A 23,844-nucleotide genomic window follows, 5' to 3' on the forward strand; every position below is an offset into this window, starting at 1 on the left:
TGAAGACTTGGATTTGCTGTGCTTGATCATTTCCAAATAAATCCATCCAGTTATTTCAGCAAGAAGGAAAGAAACAAAAAAACAACAGAAATGTTTCAAAAGTCAAAATGTTTCATCTCAATGCTTTTAGTTCACGATTATCATATGACTACCAAAAGCTGTTTTTGCAGATGGATGGTACAACATTTCCTCCTGTATTTTCTGGTTCAAAGGTGCATCATAAACTGCTGGCATACTGATCTACTCAATCTTGTTACAGAAAAAAACAAGCCACCCCAAAACACATGATCTGTCCCACACTCCCCCTGACTTTTGCTATCTTTATTCTGTAACACTGTCTGGTTATTTGTGCATCCACACGATTCCACATACTTCCAGCACCAACTGAAAATGAAGAAGGTTCTTAGCACTTAGGCCGCGCTTCTAGTTTCTATTTGCTGCTTAGAAAAAAGCCTACTCTTGGTACTTAGTACTCTTGGTACCTTGAGAGGAACTGGGAGTAACAGCTGGCAACAAAGGCATGAAAGAAGCAACAAAGGCACGAAAAAGGCAACAAAGGCATGAAAGAGGCAACAAAGGCATGAAGCAACATCCAGGCAGAAAAGAGAGGGAGAGCAATCTTTTGGAGGCACTAAAGATTTTTGCAAGCTTACAGCAAGTCTTTAACTAAAAACTTAATATGCACAGACTCAAACTAGTGGCTGAACCTGTGTTCATTTTCCTCCATTTCCCTGCTTATCCTATAATCTGGATTACTTTCAGTGTTACAATAAAAACCTGAAGAACACAGAAGTCCTGTGTGCATATCATGCTGGCAGCACACACACTACTGCAGTTTTGGGAGGGTATACACTAGACATATTTTATAACTGATTCAAGGATGTTTGACTTTTCCTGTTAAAATACTGATTAGCTTTTATGTAAGCAGGATGTACAGTTAGTTCTCTCCACCTACTAAAGGTCAGAAAACATCAGTGCCAAAAGAAGAAAGAAAAAACCTAAAAAAATACGTTTCTCACCTACCTTTAACCTTTCTTGTTGTAGATATCCATTGTTACAAAGAGATTCAGACTTCTATTCTTGCAGATTTTAAAAGGCTTAAAGTTCATTTATGTACACCCTTTAATACTATGTTAACAAAGACATCGGTAAAAAGGAAATTTCTCAGCAATAACTGCCACTGGTTTTGGATCATGCTATTCCTTGGACTGAAATAGGCAATTAAAGTCACTGAAAGCAGAACAAGCACAAAAACCTGATAAATTATTTTTATTTACAATTTCAAGTTACTATCTGTTCTTAGGTTTTCATTAAAGTCACCTGTAGGAACTAGAAGAAAAAAGTGACATTCTACTGCCTGAGCAGGCTGCCTTTAACAGCAGACTGACCAGCATATCATTTCAATATTCAAGTTATTTGTGACTATTTTGAGGAACATGAAAGAAATTATTGACACATTTTCATGTGACCAAGTGTCTAAATGAGGAATCATGAAAGTTACTGGGATTAGAACTGTCTCATAAAACTGAATTTAGGATAGTATGAACAAATGGATTATTAATGTGCAGCATCAGATCCATCTGATCAGTAGTTACAGAATTTTGAGGTGGAACTGGAATAGTTTTATATGTCTTCAAGTTAATGCAGTTCCATTAGAGCTGATATAACTTGAAACAACTCAATTACGGCATTTTCACACAAGTATTATAAATTTATACTTACATTTTTTAACATCGTAAGTATAGACAATCTAGTTTTCTCAGAAAAATTGGGTCTTCTTTCTCATAAGAAAAATAGTGCCTAAATTGTTTGCAATTTTCTGGGAAAGAGTCATGCTTTTAACAGTGTTCTTTTACTTATAAGGATATAAAGATAGAACAGCTTAAAGACTTGTAGGAAGATTTAGGATTTAGCATCATTATAACTTGAAGAAAAGAAAATGATAGTTTTGATTCTAGTCCTCTCACTGGGTCTCCTTGCATACTTTTTTAACAGGTAGCTGGCTCTACAGCTGCAACATCCTATCACCTGTGTAATTTTTCATCTCTTCTATCTGCAAACATCAATGTAACATACCACAAAATGCTCAGAGGCTTTATTCCACTGAGCTATTTTTTTTCTTGGTAAAAACTAAACAGCACTCCCTTCATTCTTTAAAACAGTGAGATATGGAGCATGATAAATAAATGTGACTTTCAACCTATATTTCATAACACTTCCTATTTCCTCTCTTCCATCTCCCAGTGGTCTCACAGTTTTTCACAGTGATCTAAGATAACTAAGGAAGTCAAGTAATACCTTGGTTTAAACTAATCTACTGCATTCAGTCCACAGGTGTGCCATGAGGCATTATAATACTTCTTGTTCCTTCTCAGGATTTGCAACTTCTGCGTAAGCAAATAGCCAAAGCAAATGGAGACAAACCCTTTTTTCTTAGTATATTCTCTCATAAAGCCTCTTCTATTTGATGCATATTGACCAGATTAACTCCTTATATTTAAGAAATAATTTTAATTATAGTCTCAGCTTTTCCTTACTGATGTTACATATAAAATGCTTGATATCTTTTTTGATTATGTTTATGATTAATTTATTCTGTGTATTATTTAAAAAAACTAAGACTTTTGAATAAATTTTTTTAAAAAACCAAACCTCAGAAAAACCAGGAAACAATATGGCCATGTCTGTTGAAGGAAATACTAATTATCAACAACTTCATAAACTGCGAGAAAATATATCTTACTGCTTTTCTCTTTTAACAGGTATTCTTTTTACAAAATTAATACCCACCTTTCATTTTCACTGCAAAAAAGCATTGTCAAAGAGAACTGGGTGAGATGGAATTTAGGAATTCTGCCCATTCATCTTCTTCACGGCATGCGTGATGCATGCCCATGAACAATACTACTTCTCACAATAACACAATTTAAAAAAATGTTGATCAGTCTGCAGAGGTAGGTATTGCTGTGCTAATTTTAAAGGTGTCAAACGTGTCACTTCCTACTGGCTTCTTTTGAGTTTATGTTAATGCATTCACTATAGAAAGAAGGTTATCAATACCTACAGTTGCTCTCTGCATCTGCAAGGGAGAAGCATGGAAGAGAACGACTCCTGCTAAGCTACTACTCTTTCTGATCATTGTATATGACAGACTAGAATAACACTCCAGCACAAAGAGGATAAAATGGTAGCCATTTGAAGAGAAGCTCTCCGGTCAGGAAATTCTGGCACCACACTGTAATCACATTAAGTCTATGAACCTTGAACTGATGGTTTGTTACAAAGCCAACTAACATCACATACATAGATACAACCAGTATCCGCATGAATGCCACCTTCTTTTCTGTTACTGCTGTAAGAGACACATGGAAAAATAATAGTAATACTAGGCTACCTGAATGGAAGTTCTTAATTTGAAACCATGGACATGTTATATACGGTTCTACAGAACAGTGTCCTGCCTTTTTTGCAGGCAGACTGAGGATTATGAGAGGTTTAAGGCAGCACTTTCATGTGCAGGCTACATACTGAAATTAATATTAACACTTATTTGCCTAATTTTGAGAGATGCAAAGTATCAGAAGATACCATATGCTTATGGGGACACTTCTGAATGCTTATCTGTGCATTACACCTATATTGTCTGGAAAAGTCCAATGCATACTAATAGCTCAGCCTCTTAATATAGGTCACAGCAGCAGAGATTAGAATTGCAGAAATGTGCAGGGTTTTGGTCTCAGCTCAACAGTTCTTCCTCTCTTGTCTATATAAACTCATGTTGCAAACAAGGCGTGACAAAATATTGTGCCTTTTAACCATATTTAGCATTATTGTCTTCTAAATTCTGTGTTAGCAAAATATCTGGTATTGACTGCTTTCCTGGTTAATTCTATATATTTTTTTTTCCCCAGAAAATTATGTATTATCACATTAAACTCTGTTTTAAATATTCTCAGCACCAGACTAAGTCAACAACTAATATTATGGCTTAAGGATTACTTAACTTTAGTGTCTGTAACCACAAACTGAGCATTTTGTAGGGCTTTAAAAACACTTTCCAAGCCTGAAAACAACTATAGTAACTCTCTGTAGCATGCCAGCTCTTGCATTGGACTGAATTGTGGTAAATCATTATTTATAGGTGTTGGTTACAGCTGCATTGCCACGGTGCAAATGTATTTCATACTTCAAGAAGGTACTCAGTCTCTTCTTAAACTAAAAATAATAATAATCATAAAAAAAACACCAAACCAAAACCAGCCCATCATTCCCGAACTCTTTGCAATTACTTTCAGTGTTCACTGAATAAACTATTTTCAGAGAGTTCACAGATAAACCTGTTAAGTAATTTATGAGTTAAGCTTGAAAAGAAAAGGTTCACTAGGAAATTTAAAATCAGAGTCAGTCTTCATCAAAAATAAAACTCACTAATGATATTCAGAAGCTTCAGGGTTTCTACATAGCCAACAATACTTTAAATGTTTAAATAACTTAAAAAAAATAGGTTATAATAAACATGTTTGCTGTTATGACATTGCTAATATATGCTGCTTCTATCATCAAATACTAACACTCTATGGGCAGATACAACTCCATAGATGAGTTCTCTTCAAGAGGGATCACTCTCATGGTTGAGACAGCTACTTTACTACTCAGCTAATCTTAATGCAATTATTTTGTTAGCTTTGACTTGGCATGCAGTTTCCCAAATGCTGAAAGCTGATTTTAAGTCTCTGCAGCCAGACATTTCTTTTCCTCCTCCTGTTAGCACCTTTCCCTTTCTTGTGCTATCACTATGCTTGGGAACAAAATACTTGGCTGAGGGGAAGGCAAGATTTCCATTTCTGACAGCAGCGTAGGCTTACACTGGCTTTGGCCAAGCAAAACACGTATCTTGAATGCAATCAAGATCAGTCTCTTGCACATCAAGTGGTGTTAATGGCAAAATATAGGACTCAAGTGCAATTGCACTAGGGATTCCAAGGTCATCAATTTGGACATCAGCAACCGAAAGGATTCTCATAATAGCATCCCTCTCACAACACTGTATACAATGTTCATCTCTGTTTATATGTTGACTCTATCTTTAGTTCAAAACAAAACAAGGTTTGAACAAGTGGCAGTGAACATTATACAATGGGAAGTCTATTACACAGCCTTCTCTCCTTTATCTAGGGCAACCGCACTTCTGGGAAAGAAAGCTTTGGGGTGAAATTTGATTTTTATGGCTCTGCTGGAGCTGCTATCTCCTTTCTTCACAAATGGGCCTTGCAACAGATGTGCTGGGTATAGGACCACCTGGCTCACTCCACACCACATATCATCTGCAAGTTGCCATCCTCAGCAACGTCCCTCCCATACATGCAATCACCACCATATATACTGTTCTTCCACCACTCTGTCTACTTCTTCCACTCCTCCTTCTCTTCTGGAGTTGTCAGAGACTGCTTAGAATGACAAAGAGCAACAGAAAGAAAAAAGTGGTGAGTGCAGAAAGGGAACCCTGTTGGCTTGCTGGCTCAAGCATGTATTTTTGTGTGTTTAAAATCAGTACATGACTGCTAAAAGAACAGCATTTTTATATTTTGCAAGTTATGCTGTGAAAACATGTAATTAAGCAAATGACCTTGCTAGGCTTGAAGACCGTATGTCATGCTTCTTCTTAAACACATTTTTATAATCAATAATCCCTTCTGATTATTGATGCATATGAAATAAACCAGGATTTTAGTTCCTTTGTCATACTCCAAAAATTCTTGAGGCAGATGGAAAAGAGGAGTCTGTGCAATGCTAAAAACAAGCTATAAATTAACAGTCAGCATACAATCACTCTTGCATAAGTATGGTATCATCACTAACATAAGGTAAAAATGTTACTACAATTTTTTTCACTTATTTCTCTCTCCCCTCCTTGAGCTTTTCATTTTGAGATTTTCAGTTATAAAAGAGCCATGGTAATCTGTCTCACAGCAGAATGAGTTACATGTTATATAGAAATATAATGTAAGAAATAATACAAACATTACACATCTGAATATCCAGTGGCTACACAAAACCAAGAACATTCAGAACAAAGATAGCTAACGAGTGCTGAAAAAGGAATAGCATGCAAGAATCTCAGGCCACTATGACATTTAGGTACAGCGACTAAGAATAAAAAGCACAGAGCAACAGCCACTACCACTTATTTCTTTTTTGTGACTTTATCTTAAATCTTTCTATAGAATTTTTTATATATAATGCGCTTCCCTTTGATGTAGCACTACGAGAAAGAACACAGTTCTTTTTTGTATTTAGCTCTTTGGGACATAAATCACAGCAGTAAGAAGATTGTTTAAGGGACAGGCACAGTCATTGTCTATTATTTGTCTAACACTAAATTGCTCCGGGCAAAAATTTGCTTTCAACAAATATTAAGTTTATAGGAAACAAAAAAAACCACCCAAAAAAATACTCACAGCTTTGGTTTGGCAAGCACAGGTGGAGGCTCCTTTGTGGGTGAAAGCAAGACAGCTGGAGATGGGATGGATTTATCACCATTTGGCTTGCTGTTAATCATTCCATTTACTCCATGAATGGGATGGATGCCATTTGTTTTTTCCTCAGACGAATTGAGCTGTAGTTGAAGAGCTGTCACACCAGATCTCAGCTCAGTGTTGTTTGCTTGGTGGATGTCTGTATGTTTCTTAGACAGAAGCTCAAGAGAGCTAATTTCAACTGGAGGAAGTGGTGGGAAATCATGTAAATCATCACTGTTGGATTCTCTTGTCAGTGATTCATGACTAGAGCTTTCTGAGTTAGCTAAAAGAAATCAAAAAGAATGTCTCTCTGAGAAGTCATAGACAAAGTACATGGTACATACATGCTGTACTTTCAGTTTGTTAAAGATGAGATCTCTTTTGTTCTGTGCAGATATTTTTCTAGACCTCCTGTTGATAATTCACGCTGAATTAGATACATGACTGGCTATTCATTTTCTGAGTTTGCCCCATGCAAAAGGTACAATAAGCAACCTTATGGATCCCTCTAAATCTTTTCCAGGAATCCAGCCAGCAACTGAGATTGGCAAGTACTATGGGACAACAACATCTGTGAAACAGCATTTCCTCTTCCTGGAGTCTCAGCATCATTTAAGAACAAATGATTTAAACATACTGAAGGATGTATGTATACATGGCATGTTTGCAATGGCAGCTGGGTTAGTGCATTCCACAACAATATGTACTTAAACATATTACAAAACTAAACATACCATGTCACAGTTTTTTATTTTACAAAAGGCATATGCCACCTTTGGTAGCATAATTTCATCTGCTTTCATTTTGCCTCTGCTGCCATCTAGTCCCAGAACCCTAACGCTTAAAAATCTGCCAGGCTTGTGGCAGACACTTTAAAAATGTATTTTACATGAATAAAAATACTAAACTAGGAAATGAGGCAATAAAAACATTCCGTTTGCTTTATATGAATGCTCTGAGGTTGACAAGACCCCTGTCTTACAGTAGCCCTTTTCTACAAGGGAAGCAGACTGGTAACTTCACAGGTAAATTAATTATCTAAGATCTATGATTAAAAATTGTTCTTTCCCTTCGTCACATACCTGAGCAGACAGTTAGTTGTGCACTGCTTGTTACTGAACCATGTTCATTTGTTGCTGTGCATGTGAAAAGTCCTGAATCTTCAGGAAAAGTTTCTGCAATTACAAGGGTACATATCTCTTCTGGAAATAAACAGAAAAATAAACTGCATCATAAACTATTTAAAGTAATGTAATGTTTTTTGCATTGTATGTTGGAAGGACACCAGAAAGTGCTCCTTATACAAAGAAATGCTGGAAGAACTGCAGAAGAGCTTCCAACATAAATGGCATTAATGAAAATCACTTTGTATCTAAACCAAGTAAATTTACCAAGCTCAGTTTTCAAAAGGGGCCTGTCTTGAACAGTAATTTTGCAATCACAAGTCTGTGCAGTTAATATCTTCATTTTTTATGCAGGATACTACTAATTCATACAAATCAATATATTGGTTTCCATACACAATTAATACTTGCAAGCTCTTTTTGGGTCTCTAAATAACACCACCAATACGAAAGTCATATCATTTCTTCTTTCCTTGAAATTTTCTGTATTTAATGCAACATTTCAGATAAAATCCATTCCCAGTAAAACCAGAAAGTATTTTGTCATCACTTCCAATTAACTTTTCTGTATAAACTGACCAGAATTAAAAACTCTGGATGCATAAATATTCCCTTTATGCAGAGTCTGGGAAGATAATTTTTGTCTCTGTCTGCACAGCAATGAGAAAGGATAAATTGAAAATACAGGGCAAAACAGCATCCCCAGAAACTTCAGAATGCGGTGACACAGACATATTCTGTAGCTGTTTGAAATCTGTTCATTCTACTTTGATATGCCATAGTATATGCTTTGATTATACTAGGGTCTCAGTCAGAAAACTTGTATGAAGGCTGGACGGTTCATATCTCAGGTTGGGTCTCACAGTAATGTTTTCATAATCAATTCCATCCATTAATAATAGGCACATTCAATTATCTAGGTGTATTTTTTCCAGATTCTTCAAAGAAGTCACTTTATTTAATCTCTACTTGCAATGGTATTCTAATATTTTTAAAAATTCGCAGTACAGTTAATCTAAATAATCCTAGTATTTACACAATATACCTAGATAATTTTAGACCTGGACAATGTTACATCATGGGTTTCCTTAATTAATTAGGAGTTTCTTTTGGTTATGCTCATTTTCTAGTCTCAAAACCAAAGCAGGAAAGTTTTATAGAATTCAGTTTCATTTAAAAAAAAAAAAAAGGCATTTTGCATTTTGGACATTTACATGAAATCCCACATATTATCACAAAATCAATGGAATATAGCTAATAAGAACAAACTAAAAAGCAAAGAAAAACATTTCAGACTCCAATAACTTTCACATGAAAATTATTCTGTAGAAGAGGTTCAGTAAGGTAAGTTTCACTTCTTTTAGTGCAAAGAAGGAAAACATTTTCTAATAGTTCTTTTTTTTTCCTTTCCTAATTTTCATTGTGGAATGGCGGATCACTGTCTCGTTTAGACAGTTAACAAAAAAGTTATGGAATTTTTCCAATTATAAATGACAATGTATCCAAAAACTTCCTGTGCTGGAAATGGGCTAAAAATGAATGACTAACTAAAGATTTGGCACAGAGTTGTTTTTCAGACAGCAGAACATGCTTTTTTTTGGCAACACAAACCAGTCATTCTGTGTAGCTGCAAGAGGCATGTCTGGTAATACTGTAGCACGTTGGATCTTATCTGACCCAGATGAAGATTAATGACTCATGAAAGGTCTTATCAGGAAAGTAATGGGTAACACAGCTAGTTTTTGAACTACTGAGATCAGCTTTTTTCAGTCTTGGTGTGTTGTAAGCAGTTGAAGCTATATTGTTAACCACACATGCATACTCCTGGATTGAACTGACTCTGGGGATGCCATCTGATACATGCAGCATACTAGTTTCCTGTTCACTTAACAGCAGAATTCTGAAAGCTGGGTATTTCAGGACTGCAAAAGAAAAATCACTCCCACCATGCTGAGAACTGCTGTTTGAATGAGGGCAAAGGTACTACAAAATATAACAACCAGCAGAATTCCTATTTTCCAAACAGCAGAGCTAATTAATGCATAACGTTCTTTCAGTTTTTTAAGTATGTAAAACGATCACATGAGAAGCGCTGATCTTCACTCTTCAATGATAAAAGAACTTTAATCGATTCTACCATGATGTGGTTTGTTTACTGAAGCAGTATATTTGAAAATTATACATGGCAAATTGCAGTAATCCTTGTAGAAGAAATTAAAAGTAAATTAGCGATGAAAATAATCGGAGTTTAAAACTCAGTCTTCTCAGCCGGATGAGCACAACACATTTGTGATCAATCATGAGAAAACTGGCTAAACTGAAAACATAAAAAACCTCAAGAACTAATCAAAAGGCAGCTTGGGCAAAAAGCATGTGCGAGCAACACACTGCCTTTGTCTTTATTTATTTTGCTCCTCCCAAACCAAGAATCACTGGCCTCCAGGTCCTTGCTAAAAGGCTTACTACTGTGGAAAGCATAGAAATAAAATACTAATTTGACAAAATGAATGTTCTTTAAAGATTTCCATAACACACTCTGGATGCATAGTGCTCTGAGTATTTTTCTAGCTTTACATCCTGACTTATGTAATTATTTTTCTTTCTGTTACTGTGCTGAGCATAATCTGATGATTTGAAGAAAATAATGTCTGTTCTACTTCCCGGCAATCATCAGCTGAGAAATAATTTCATCACAAAAATGTGTTCCAGAAAGCAGCTCTGAAATGCTGTTCTCAGGGCCTTAAAACATATTTAACACTTGACTAAATGAATACAAAAGCATTCTGTTCACTGAAACATGTAAAATGCTTAGGCATGCAAGTACTTGACTATTTTGTCAGTTATTTAGAAAGAAAGATTACATTTTACAGAGTAATCATTTCTCTTTATGGTTTGTGAGTCCATTAGGAAGAATAATCCTTGGTAACACAGAAAACTGTTGCATTTTAACAAATTTCATCACTGGCAATGTGTTTACTTCAGAATGTTTCTATGTATTACATTAATGGTAGAGTAGTTCTTATATCTGAACCTTCATCTCCATCATTAGCTTCCTCCACTGTAATGCACATACAGTTCTGGGAAATAAGTACGGTCTTTTATTAGTATTTGTGCATTATGATGCAATGAACAGAGCTGTTTCTATAGATGTAGGTTCAAAGCCTTACGTTTTCTGCTACACAAAGACAGCAGGTAGTCACAGTGGTGGTTTCCTGGTAAAAAATCCAACCAAACACAACCCTGCCATCTCATAGACAACTTGTCTCTTATTCTCCCTCTTGTTTCCCTATCCATCAGATGTTTAACTACAGTTTAACAGGAAAGCAAGATGCCCATCAGGTAACTTCTTCTCATTTAGGTATCTGTGCATCTTTTATATAAAAAGAGAATGGGGAAGTGTGAAAATACAGAAGAACTGAATATGCAGAGTAGCATCTACAGATGGTAGTATTGCAGACCTGTAGATATCTTAACTTGCAATAACACAATAAAAAAAGTATTTAAAGTATCCATTTCTGACGATCAATACTGTATACACCTTTACCCAGTCAGGCAGCAGTTCTGGCTCATTTAATAGGCTTTATACCACTCAAGAAATGAAGAGACAAGTTTCTAAAAGATATACAGACCTGACTGTGTTTGAAGATATCTCAAACAGCACTTACAAAATACTGAGAAGAAAACTGAACAACAGCAAATATGATTGTGGGCAATATAATGCAGTTCTAGAGTACAGAACCTAGGTTACAGCATATGTAATCAATACCCAAGATGGCTGCTATCTAGCCAGTTCAGGTACAATAAATGGGAATACTGCTATGGCAGCATGGACTTTAGTCCCTAAAGCAGCATTCAGGTTTGAGGAGAAATTAAGCCATTTATCAGGGTCAAGGGAAAGTTTATGCTAAAGTTTACACTGAGGCAGTTATGATGCTGTAAATGCCTAAGCCAGCTAGTTTGAAGTTAAGTAAGTCAGGTGTATACATCGAAGCTGAAATCAATGTATTCAGCAACATAACTGTGACAATTAATGAACCCCAATAAACTTTAAATATTTACAATTGAAGATGAATAGTAGTCATTTTTTCTAAATCACATAGTACAAAAAGATCAGAGGTTTACTTTGAATTTGGAAGCATCAACCAGCAAGGACAGTGTAGCAGACTTCAGATGGGGTCACTGACAGGACCAGAATTCTTTAGGTACACCTTGGGAGCGCAGAGCATAATTGAAAATGTAATTGACAAGCAATAGTGCATAGGTTGATCAGACCACCTTTAATGAAGGATAATTTTAGGTTATTTTCAGTTTTTCTCTTCATTTGGCATCTTGAGGTATAGCTCATTGGAGATTGCTCTCTTCAAGCCCTTTTTCACTGCTGAGCAGTAAAAGAGGGAGCCAGACTCTTAGTCATAATTCTTTTGTTTTCACTAAAAAATGCAAGGATCCAACATACATGCTGACCTACTGAATTTTCTGTGTTTTGAATTTCATCAGCTATCAGAAAGCTGATTTTCTTGGTGTGGGGAGGCAGTAAGGGTTTCTGTAACATTTGCCATATATTTTCAATTTCAAACATTATGCAGAAATAGGGTGGGATTTCTAAGGGAGATACTAGAGTTGAAACTCTGGAACACAGCAGCCAAACAGGGAACAAGAAAGCACAATCCAAGAGAAGTGATGACTATCTTTTGAGATGTTTTTGGTGAACATACACGGTATTGTGCTTAGGAAAAAAAAAGCATGTATATGTGGCAATTCCCTGGCAACTTAAGAAAAATTACTTCATATAGTTTTCTTCTTACGTGCCATTAGACAATTGTTTTAGTGTAATTCAATACAGTTTGTGGCTGCCTCCAGACAGCTGAGTAATGGTCAAAATATCAACAGCTGGTAAATGACTCCATGGGATTTTTCATTCTCAGGCAGCCTGTTCTTTGAAGGATTCAATCAGTATAAAAGTCAAAACGACCAAGAAAGAAGTACAGAGCAGGTAATTTGACAAACTGTGATGTTGGCTTTAAGTAATCTGACTAGCTATTAATTCACAAAGCAGCCTGGAGAGATTTGTGATGCAAACTGATTTCTGTCTAGACAGAAAAAGGAGTGCAAAACACATTAGGGTAGATAGAATGTACCCAAAAAAAGTAGCCAAAAAACTCTCCTTGCTTCTTAATTTCTTACCTGTGTGAGTTCATGGAACATTTTTCTTTTAAATCATTAGTACTGACCTAGCAAAGGATAACCAATGTTTTTGAGCACTATAAAGTGTTAATTGACAGTTGGACTTTGGTTGACAACCAGCAATTAAAGTCACACTACAACTTGTTACAATTTCTGTAAAATTCCATGGAAGTTGTACACTTGGAAAAATGTTTAGAAATCATGTCTATCTTTCAAAATTCTGAATACTTATCTAGCATAGGCATGTTGCTTTCCCTATCAGTCTTGCACATTTTCACCATCTGCACTGAATAGCAGTTGTGTGTTTGCTTATGAACAATTTCCTCTGCAGGTATTGTTTTGTCTGGCTTCTTAGAGTATGAATTGCATCACAAACCAGTGCTGTACCTATTACGTTTCTGGTACCCACCCAGCTTCCTATTGTAGAAATTTTAAGATCCTTCATGACATCCTAAAAACCAGTGTTACTTATTACCAGTATTAATACTAATACACAAAACACTGCTCATCATTTATGCCCAAAGGAAATATTTACATTTTGCCCAAACTTTATTTACATTCCCTTTGCATGCACAGAGTCATTTCCTACACAAATAAGCTAATAAGTGTACTGTCATTAATTTTAGTGGAGAGTAAGACACTGCACATTATTTAATAAGGCTTAGTAGGAACTGATACATGCACAAATCTTACAGGGACAGTACTTAGCTCAATGAATCCCGGGAGAACACAATACCAAACTGAAACTCTTTCATAGGTTTTGGGTAGCAGAAAGATGTTTATAAATAAATATTACAACACAATTATAAGCATGAAAGAAAAAAAAAAAAGACAGACTGCTGTCAAGCATTCACTACTGTTACGTCTATTAAACTGCAACAATACAGATACCAAAATAGTATTTTGAGATGCCTTCCTACTCTTGCCTTGCCACCTACCTTGAGAGTGGTATGAGATACCTTGATATTAAATAATTTTTCTGTACCTGTGAAAACTCAAGAAATGCACCTTTCATGTAAAGATCCATTCCCTAGTACTCTTTGGAAGGCTTCAGGTATCTTCTCCCAGGGTCTACAAGCTAACCAGACATGAGGAGGAGAGCATTCAGCACCATCAACATGATGGTTCAGGTATGTGAGAGGGCTGGCAAAGTGATGACCTTTTTGGACTCAGAATCCCACCTTCTATTTCCCATTTCAGGTAGTAGTTACGAAAGGAAATTGTTAGCTTTGTGATCTATCATTAATATTCTTACTTATTTCACAGTAATATCTGTGAGATAGGCTATACAAACCTTGCAACTAGCAATACTGAAAATTACTTAGCTGTCCATGAAAAATCATCTTCTAGCAAGAGGCATAATATATGATTTCCTTTGTACTCAACTATTCACACAATGGAATTTGAACATTTTGTCTCAAGCAAACAAGTGTTTCTCCTTTCTATTAGATAATACTGCATTTCTACTCTAAAATATTTTGTTCATCTAGCATTATATACATTATGTTGCCTGAAGAGGGTAAAGGGCTAAAAATGGAGAATGTTCCAAGAAAGATACAGAATTGAACATATTTCAACACAAATCTATTCTCCTTTATTTCTTTTCATATCCAAAGGCTTGATATGATACTGAAACTCTCCTCAAACTGTTTTGTACTGTAACTTACAATTTTAAAGCTTAAAGTTTGGGTTATGATTATAAACTACCAATAGCCCATTGTTAGTACTCGGACATGTTTTAATTTCTCATCAAAGGTTAATTTGGTTTTCCAGCACTCTTCTTTCCTTCACATGGCTCACATTTCAAGCCTCCATAAATTAAATCATTCAGTCACATGTATCCTGGGCATCAGCTGTTACTAGAGGTGATGATGCTGCACACCACAATTAATATTAACTGTCAGGATAGAGCATGCACGTGTGTGTGCACATGCACACATGTATGTGCATGCACATATATGATGGTCATGAAGTAAAATAGGCATATAGCAATTTTGTGAAGCAGTAAGAAAATTAGTGAATAACTGACAAAGAAAAGCCGAAGCTTTTCCCCTCTTCACCTCCTCTCCTTTCCATGAAAGCTAAGAGAAAGCTGCATTTCTCCTAGGATTAATCCTTCACTGCTTTTTTCCTAGTCCATATCCTCACAGCCACACTGCTACTTTACAAACATCACTCAGCTGCTAAGTCTGTTCTCCCTGCAGCCAAAGACTGCAAATGCAACCCCTCAAAGTTTAAAACATCCCCCCATTGCTAAGGTCCTTCAGTTCAGAGACACTCTTTGGGAATACCCCGGTCTTAGAAAACTTTTCTGTTTTATCTTTCTACTCCATAATTAAAACTCTCTCCAAATTCAAACATATTCAAGCACAACCAGCCACCCTCTAAAAGCAAGGCTCAGACTGTATCACTGTCTTCTCTTCTACATGTTGTTTGACTTAGAAACATTAAAGAACAAACATTCTCAGTCTTTTAGCATCCACTTACTATTCAAGAAACTATCACAGCATATAATGATGTATAATGGGAAAACAAAGCAGCCAGAGAAAACCTGTAGTTGGAAGAACACTTTTTGCTTGCTGAAATCTAGGACTTTCATCTTGTGAATAGGCTAGAAAAATTCAATGTGCCCTTGTTTTAGAGGATCTGCCAAGCTAGATTGGCAAAACTAGCATTTAGTGGTTGGGTGTTATGAAACTCTTATGAGTACAATTTGGGTAATGGAATTTTGTGGGATTTGTTCTTTTTCCTCAGTAGCACGCAAATAGCTCATTTTCTGAGAATGAAGTTTACTTAAAAGTTTAAGCTGTGAGACTCTCCTTGCTGGTCTAAAAGGAATCTACTGTTTAACTATTAAAGGAATTGATGTAAAGGACAGTGTAGAGCATGGAAGGTGTGATAAAGAAACACTGACTTAAAGGGGGTTTCAAATTACCAACGCTCAGCAGAAACACTTTTCTATTTATGGCTTCAGTACAAACTCAAAGAGATAGTGAATCAAGAGATTATTTTTTCATATGATTCTTACCAGGTTCAGTTGCAGATCGTGGCTCTGCATATCACATCATAAAGAGGGGAAACAAACAAGAAAAATGGTATTAGAGATTACAGTAATAAACAACAGTATACTGAATGAACATATTATACTGAAATACTGTAGACAAGTACAGAATCTGTGCAGACACGTTACAAAATAAGGAAGACTTAACTTGGCTGTTGGTAGCAGTAGTTCAATTATTACTTCTAGCCATTATAATCACTGAAATGTGAGGAAGAGAGGACTCTATGCAACACTCAATCCCAACAGACTAATTTCATGATCTTTCCCCACCCCGTGGGGTGGGGACACTTCAGATTATTGCCTTACTCTTTTGGAGAATTCTGAAGTCTGGAGAATCTTGAATTTCAACGCCCTGTCGAAACCACTTAACATGAATGGGAGGGGGTCCTCTGACCCTGCATTCCAATACAACGACTTGTCCCTCAGATGCTGTGGAGTTTTGTAGCTCCTGAAATATAACAACCACAATTCAAATGAACTGGGAGCAATTTACATTCTTAAAAATAGTCTTTTCTTCCCTTTGTATTTAAACTCTATTTTATTGTGTCATTACATTTTTGCAATAGACATTTTCTGTGAGCTGTATTTTCACTCTGCTTAAATTTATTATATCAGCTATATAGTTTAAAAAGAGTGAATAGGTTATTTTCAAATACATTCTTAATATGACCAAAGATGGAAAAGGTGTACAAGTATTTAATTCCTCAGACCATCACAAGCAGATAGTTGCAGTCTGGCCTTTCATTTTTCATCCTTCTTCCACAAGGTGAAATGAAAATTCTGCAACTGACTACACATTGAGTTGGTCCCGAGACAGTAGCTGCGCTGTTTTCAGGTCAACCTCTAGAATGTGGCGTTGCTTTTCCTCTGAGCCATTTATAACCAACCAAGCAAAATTAGATGACACAAATATGATGAGGATATATTAGCTTGTGTATGTATACCTTCTGAGACAGTATTATGACTGTAATAAATTCTTATATACATCTGAAAAATTTAAGGAAGAGTCTAAATCTTTGATGAAGAACTACAGTGAGAGAGGAGAAACACAGTATTTTAAGTAACAGAACTGATAGGAGACAGCCACTGTTTTTGCCTGTTATCCATCTTAACATTATAAATCAAAGAGTCTTTTTTACTGTACTGGCTGTCTCATTCCCTTTCCAGTTTATTAATAAAGTTTTAGGCCTTGATGCAGAAAAGCACTTGAAGTTAGGTCTAAGCTCAGAGTTATTTCTATTTACTATTCATAGATCTCTAGTTAATCAAATACATAAGAATTTTGTTACATGGAAACCTAACAATCTTTGCGTTGTTCCCTGAAGTTTGTATAGAAAGAACTGTATGTCAGGAAGATGGATTAAGTATATTTTTTGTTGTACATATCTGGTTCATTTCTTCTGTAATTAAAGTTGTTTTGGTTTGGTATGTCCCAACTGGCTTAAGCCAGTTAATACTGGATTTCAGGGACAAGAGATATGAGGACTGGGAAGGAACAGTGGAGTTTTGATTGCTTTGGTAGTTTCTGAATGAGGGCTGGATTTCTCCTATTTCCTACTCTTACTAGGAAATTGCCTGCCTTCCTACCTTGCAGTAACCACATTCCCTAATCCCTTGCACCTCCACTATCCACTCTCCTGTGATGCCTGCAGTATCAGTACAGAATTATGAGGGATAGGATCAGACCTTTCCTGAGATGAGAAAGGGATATGATGGAGCCAAGCTAGGGAGTTGTGGAGAACAGGGCTTACTCTTACTTATCTCTAGGCAAAACTACTTGCTGTTCCATACTAGCTTTTAGTCAACTGTTTTTCTGAAGTAATGTCCAGAAATCCCTTCTTTTCTCATTTTGACGTCAACAAATGGTGAGTAAGTAACATTTACTGCTATGGAAATGATGGTTTGAGGCACAATGAAAATCCTATTTTTGATTAAAGTTGTATTTTAGATATTAGGGAAATATGCTGTATTTCTTTTCACTGTTACCTAATTCCCAGTTCTAAAGTTTGATTTGGGATGAATGTGAAGATAAATATTGCCTTAAATAATTACTTAAGAATTACTAAATAAAAGTTTCTCTTCTAGAAAGTCCATGTATCAGAAATGGTGTGACCAGCAGGACTACGGAAGTGATTGTCCCCCTGTACTTGGCACTGGTGAGGCCGCACCTCGAATACTGTGTTCAGTTTTGGGCCCCTCACTACAAGAGAGACATTGAGGTGCTGGAGCGTGGCCAGAGAAGGGCAACGAAGCTGGTGAAGGGTCTAGAGAACAAGTCTTATGAGGAGTGGCTGAGGGAACTGGAGTTGTTTAGCCTGGAGAAAAGGAGGCTGAGGGGAGACCTTATTGCTCTCTACAACTACCTGAAAGGAGGTTGTAGAGAGGTGGGGATTGGTCTCTTCTCCCAGGTAACAAGTGACAGGACGAGAGGAAAGAGCCTCAAGTTGTGCCAGGGGAGGTTTAGATTGGATATTAGGAAAAAATTCTTCACCAAAAGGGTTATCAAGCATTGGCACAGGCTGCCCAGGGAAGTGGTGGAGTCACCAACCCTGGACATATTTAAAAGACGTGTAGACGTGGCGCTTAGGGACATGGTTTAGTGGTGGACTTGACAGTGTTAACAGTTGGATGTGATGATCTTAAAGGTCTTTTCCAACCTAAATGATCCTATGCCTTACATTTTACAAGACACCCCAATGAAGACTATCTGAACTGCTTTTTTAACTAACATACCTGCATGGATCTTTTTCTAAAACAAAGTAAAAAAGCCTGTGTTATTTGTTCTTGCTAGTAGAAAAAGCCTCATTCACAATAATTTATCATGACTATGATGTGTAATTGGTGCCTACCTTGTTTTATTTTATAAAGATTTCTCAATGGAGGACAGTCATGGGCATAAGACAAACACATACAGAATATTAATATAATTCTACTAGTGATTTTAATAGGGTAGAAAGCATAAGAACTTCATTGTTGCAGTGGAAAAGTATTTTCTTAGGAAGTCATTAATACTGAAAAGGATAATGAAAACTGTAAAAGTTTTAACACAATCAAATATTCCTGCATTAGGATATATCGTTTTGATATTTCCTTCTGGACTATAGTAGTATGATATAAAAATTATGATGGATAAAAACATACCTTTGTAAAAATGGGTGCAGAATAGATAGGCTTGGGTCCATCCAGACGGTGCAGGTATGAAGTAGGGCTTTGAACCTGCAAAGCAATGCAACAATGCTATAAAATGGAAAGAGTATTGGTTTCAATAAAATGGCCTGCATATATCTATGCAATAATGCAAACTCTCAAATGTACAATCTTATTATGGTGTTCTCGTTCTAGCATGCTTCTTGCGTGACATCACTATTTCACATCTGTTATATTTCTGAAATCAAAATGCAAGCTTTAAAGGCTTCTATATTTCCCATGAGAATTTTGTATCCAACTGTCTTTGCCTTGAAGTATTTTGAGAGTTTGACTCCTGTTAATATCATTCAAGTAAGTCCTTTGCACTGAAGCATTTTTGCCTCTCCTGTTACTACATCCCTTGACTGATGTAGTAATAAATAAATCCAGGTACCTAGAAGCTTATCAAGGTTAGCCAAAGTAAGGGAAAAGAATTTACCATGTACAGCCTAACAGATTTTTTTCTTATTTGTATTTTATGATTTATATGCAAACTCTTAAGTCATCCACAGTGGTAATAAAACTTAGTATAAACTAATGAACATCAATTTTCTACATTTAACTTCTGGATAGTAAAATTTAATTTTCTCTAAAAGGCCCAGAGAAATGACAGTAATATTTAATTTAATAACAAAATTTAAAACTTTTACTAAAAATATTGTAGGCATTCATTTGTATTATATTCTTTTGGAATTGGAACAAGTCACTTATTTAGGTGATATACTCTGTAATTTTCATCATCACCAGATCTGTCAGTTGCTCACATGCTATGTTGATACACACTGTGTAAGAATCCATATGTATATTTACTTTTATGCCCCATTCACTAGATATATACTTAATTTTTTGAAATCATCATTCTTAATATAATAGCATAAGTTTACAGTTCAATAATATAATTCCTCAAAATGACAGAGTTTTTCAGGACTTACAAATTTTGAAATAAATTTTAAAATACTTTTACTAATTTAAAAATTGGTGTCTAAAAATACCTGCTGACTAGGCACAGAGATAGGTTGAATTACAGCTGTGGTGACTCCAGACTTTGGTGTAGAAGATCCTATTGTCAAGGAAACAGAGGTGGTTTTCTTTTGGGCCCTGAAAAAAGAAAACAGTAAGCATTTTATAAGATCTGAAATCAGAATATGTTAGTTTGTAATCCATAAGCCACCTTGTATTTTCTACATCTTTAAATATGTCATTATCAGCTGAAAAGATCCACATTGGAGGAAATTGAGTAGAACACAATCTTTGGCTAATTCACATTTACACCCAATAAAAAGTACTGATTTAAGATACAAACCAAAATATATTTTGCTTCTTTAATTGTAGGCCTCTGCATGGTTTTTTGGAGGCACAGGGCTGTGTGATGACAAATGAAGACTTGGTTAACTTAAAGTTACTCCTGAATATGAAGAGTTGATATCAACAAAAGAGTTGTCAGGGTAGGGCCAGACCTCTCTGACAGAACAAGCACATTAATACAATCTGCAGTCATAATACTACACATTTATATCACATGAGAGAAGGAGAAAAGACAAGACATACACAAATATACCCCAGATGCTTATTGAGATCTAAAACTACCAAAGATTTTCCAGAGGCCCTTATCAAGAACATTTGTACAGCATTGCTTCTACTTTGCACACTTACTGTGGCATAGCTCCAGATTTTGATTTGAATATTAAACTTTCACTCTCTGAATCTGTGGAACTGGCACCTGGAAAAGAAAGTATTTTCAATAATCTGATATCCTTTTACTGTTTTATTTAATGTTTAAATTCCAAAGAAAAAATTATGCTACTTTTGCATTTCACTTCAAGAGCTGAGAATTCTCTTTAATAAACTAAAAAACTTTAAATCTCTTCAAAAAAATGCAGTTTTTCTTATCTGATAAAGATTGTAACTATCTACTTTAGACAGTCACAGAAATCATAACCATGCCAATTTAATTGCAAACTGTTTTCCCTAGGCTCTTAGCTGTCTTCCTTCATATTGAAGCAAATTTGCCAAAAAATGAAAAAAAAAAAAATGCTGACTACTACTACTCTACTGGAAATGTATGATTTTATTTACTTGAATGTTAAAACTTAAAGCATAAGCAAGCATATGGCTTATACACAGATAACAAATCTTCAACCTTAAGTAAGAGCAACTCAGTATAGCAAGACATTTTCAGACTAAACTTGCTACCCAAAATCTTCACAGTTCAGACTGTTTATAGTAACCTATACCTCACATTTATGTACTGGTATTTCTTGCCAGTGGAAGTCTTGATACAATGTATGTGTTTGGCAATACCCTGAACTCACTTAAAGAAAAAAAAATGAAAGCATTTATTCACTTTGTCTTAATTTTTCCTAACAACTGGTACTTCATACAAAATTTATTGTAGACATTTATGCAGTACATATTATTCCTCAAAGGATTTGTGCATACATATGGATAGCTGTATTTGTAATACAAATCATAAGCAATTCGTAATCAATATGCATAGTATAGCATAGACTGATTCCAATGAAACAAAGCTTGGACTGAGGCACCTGAGTACCCTATTTATTTACAAAGTTTAGTCTACAAAAATCAAAGCAACAAGTAGCACAGAAAAGGTAAGAAGAGAGAAGCAATGCCAAGTCAGCAAAGTGGGTCTACATGAAAGTATTTCTCATGAGCAAAGGATAACCAGGTCTTGTGTGGCTGGGCCTGCTGCACAGAAGGAAGTATGGGGCATCAGTGTCATCAAGACTATTAATGTACAAAGCAATGCTTCTGTGACAATCTGGTTTCCTTAAAGATCATAGGCGAGGAGCCTAACAACTTGTACAATTCTCTCTTTCAAAGTTACATGTTGTAAAACTTCAAGATAGCACTTCCATATAGTAAGATTTTGCCAGATCTCAAAAGGAATTCACTGTATCTCTCTACCTAGCTGTTTCTTTTTTGGTGTTGCTTCTGTTATAACTTTGCACAGTATTATATATTTGTACTATACCTGAGTATTTCTGAAATCATGCTTACTTCTGTAAAAAAAAAATCTTACTAGAGTCTGTAAGATTCAGAAAAGTCTTGGGAATTTTGCTATTACATCCCAATGTGGGATAACAAAGTTCTGAGAATAAAAAACATAACAAAAGAAACCCCATAAATACACATCTGTTATGATTTATCTAATTTATAGTCAAAAGTTTATTGCTTTGTTAATCAAAAACTATTTAATCATTGTGGTATGGTATTATTCAGATTTGTTATGAGTATTTGTTATATTAATTTGTTTTATGCTTTCAATTAACCATTTAAATTAATTTTAATGAGTTACAAAAATGGTAAAAGAATACATATTACCAAAATGTTTGAAAGATGCATGAATTAAAATAAAAATCAGTATTCAATTGATATAATCATGCCTAAAATACAGTCCTCCACTAACAAAAAATTTAATAATTTTACTCAAGGTCAAGTCATTAATTTTCCTCAGAGAAAATAATACTTGAATTATGACTGATTTTGAAGTCAAGAAATATTTTGACACTTACTAGCAGTTGATTCTGGACAAGACCAGTATGACTGACTTTTAATCTGACTTAAAGTCAGTGTACCAAATATGAAGAATTATAATACATTTACACATGACTGAATAAGACTCATTTGGGGCAGACACATTTATTTGCACTGGGAGGAAGTTCAGAACTGAGACAGGGATTACTGCTATCATGAAAATCACTATTGGTATCACCATTTAAATCTTTGATTTACACAGTGTACTACTTAAAAGCTAACCATATGCCAAAAGCTCTGCTTGTTCCTCCTTTTCCATTCTTTATCTTACTTGTACCCTAAAAAAATAGCAATCTACCCACTGATTCTTGGGACATTCCTGGAAATACCTGAATTAATATGATGTGATGTTCAAAATGTGTTGCATTAAAGAGAATCAGAGGAACACCATAAAAATATCACCAAAGCAAATGTAATCTTAACATACAGAACCAAAAGTAAACTTCAGCTTAGTTATCTTTTCCAGTATGCATCAAGTATCTTTTTATTTCACCTCTTACCTTCAATGAATATTTCAGCTGATGTACTATCTGAACCAATGGAATTTGAAGCCAGACAAGTATAGCGTCCAGTATCGTCTTCAAAGGCTTCTGCTATAATTAGTGAATGAAGTCCTCCACTTCCAGAACGGATCTGAATGTCAGGGGAATTCTGGAGTTCTTTTCCTTCACAGAACCATCTGCAGCCCACACGCATTTAGAAAGAAAAAGAAAAAAAAGAACATAAAAGATTGGTTCAGGCTCATCGCACACAAGAAGACATTACACTCTGCTGCAAAAATCTAAATTGCTACTGAAATCAGCACATGGTGCTTTGAAGTGTTTAATGGCATTAGCAAAGAAATAACTTGCTGGAATAAACTTTGTTTAAAAGGTAGTGAGACATTTCTGAATGCTAAGAAAATTGTAGACACCTACAATTTAAAACTATTCCCTGTCCTGTTTTGGTAGAATTAATGCTTTCTGCATATCTTATGTAGTGGCTTGCTTTGACCACAGTCTAATCCATTTCAATTTAACTTGCTACTCCCTTCCTCCTAATACTCACCAATTCTCCATACAGGTTGTTTGATTTTTGTCTATCATGCCCAGGCAACCTAATATAATCCATGGTACAGGTTCCATATTGTTAAACTTTAAATAGGTTTACTCTTGCCTCAGATCAGGAACATAAACTGTTTTTCGAGCTCTGGATTTTTATGTATGTATATAATACA

The 23,844-nt window shown here is 35.5% G+C and overlaps 1 protein-coding gene across 3 annotated transcripts in view; it reads right to left on the reverse strand.

The window, feature by feature from the left end:
* Positions 1-23,844, reverse strand: part of PALLD (palladin, cytoskeletal associated protein) — a 202,033-nt gene that overhangs the window by 109,321 nt on the left and 68,868 nt on the right. For all 3 annotated transcript variants that reach the window (XM_072863183.1, XM_072863185.1, XM_072863184.1), the window contains 8 exons: positions 23,129-23,307; positions 20,727-20,793; positions 20,066-20,171; positions 19,029-19,103; positions 16,194-16,335; positions 15,855-15,878; positions 7,601-7,720; positions 6,459-6,801 (listed from right to left, as the gene is read on the reverse strand). In XM_072863183.1, coding sequence (XP_072719284.1) covers positions 6,459-6,801; positions 7,601-7,720; positions 15,855-15,878; positions 16,194-16,335; positions 19,029-19,103; positions 20,066-20,171; positions 20,727-20,793; positions 23,129-23,307 — 1,056 coding nt within the window. The remainder of the gene's footprint in view (positions 1-6,458; positions 6,802-7,600; positions 7,721-15,854; positions 15,879-16,193; positions 16,336-19,028; positions 19,104-20,065; positions 20,172-20,726; positions 20,794-23,128; positions 23,308-23,844) is intronic.

This window comes from Ciconia boyciana, chromosome 5 (genome assembly GCF_034638445.1).
Source record: "Ciconia boyciana chromosome 5, ASM3463844v1, whole genome shotgun sequence".
Taxonomy (NCBI): domain Eukaryota; kingdom Metazoa; phylum Chordata; class Aves; order Ciconiiformes; family Ciconiidae; genus Ciconia; species Ciconia boyciana.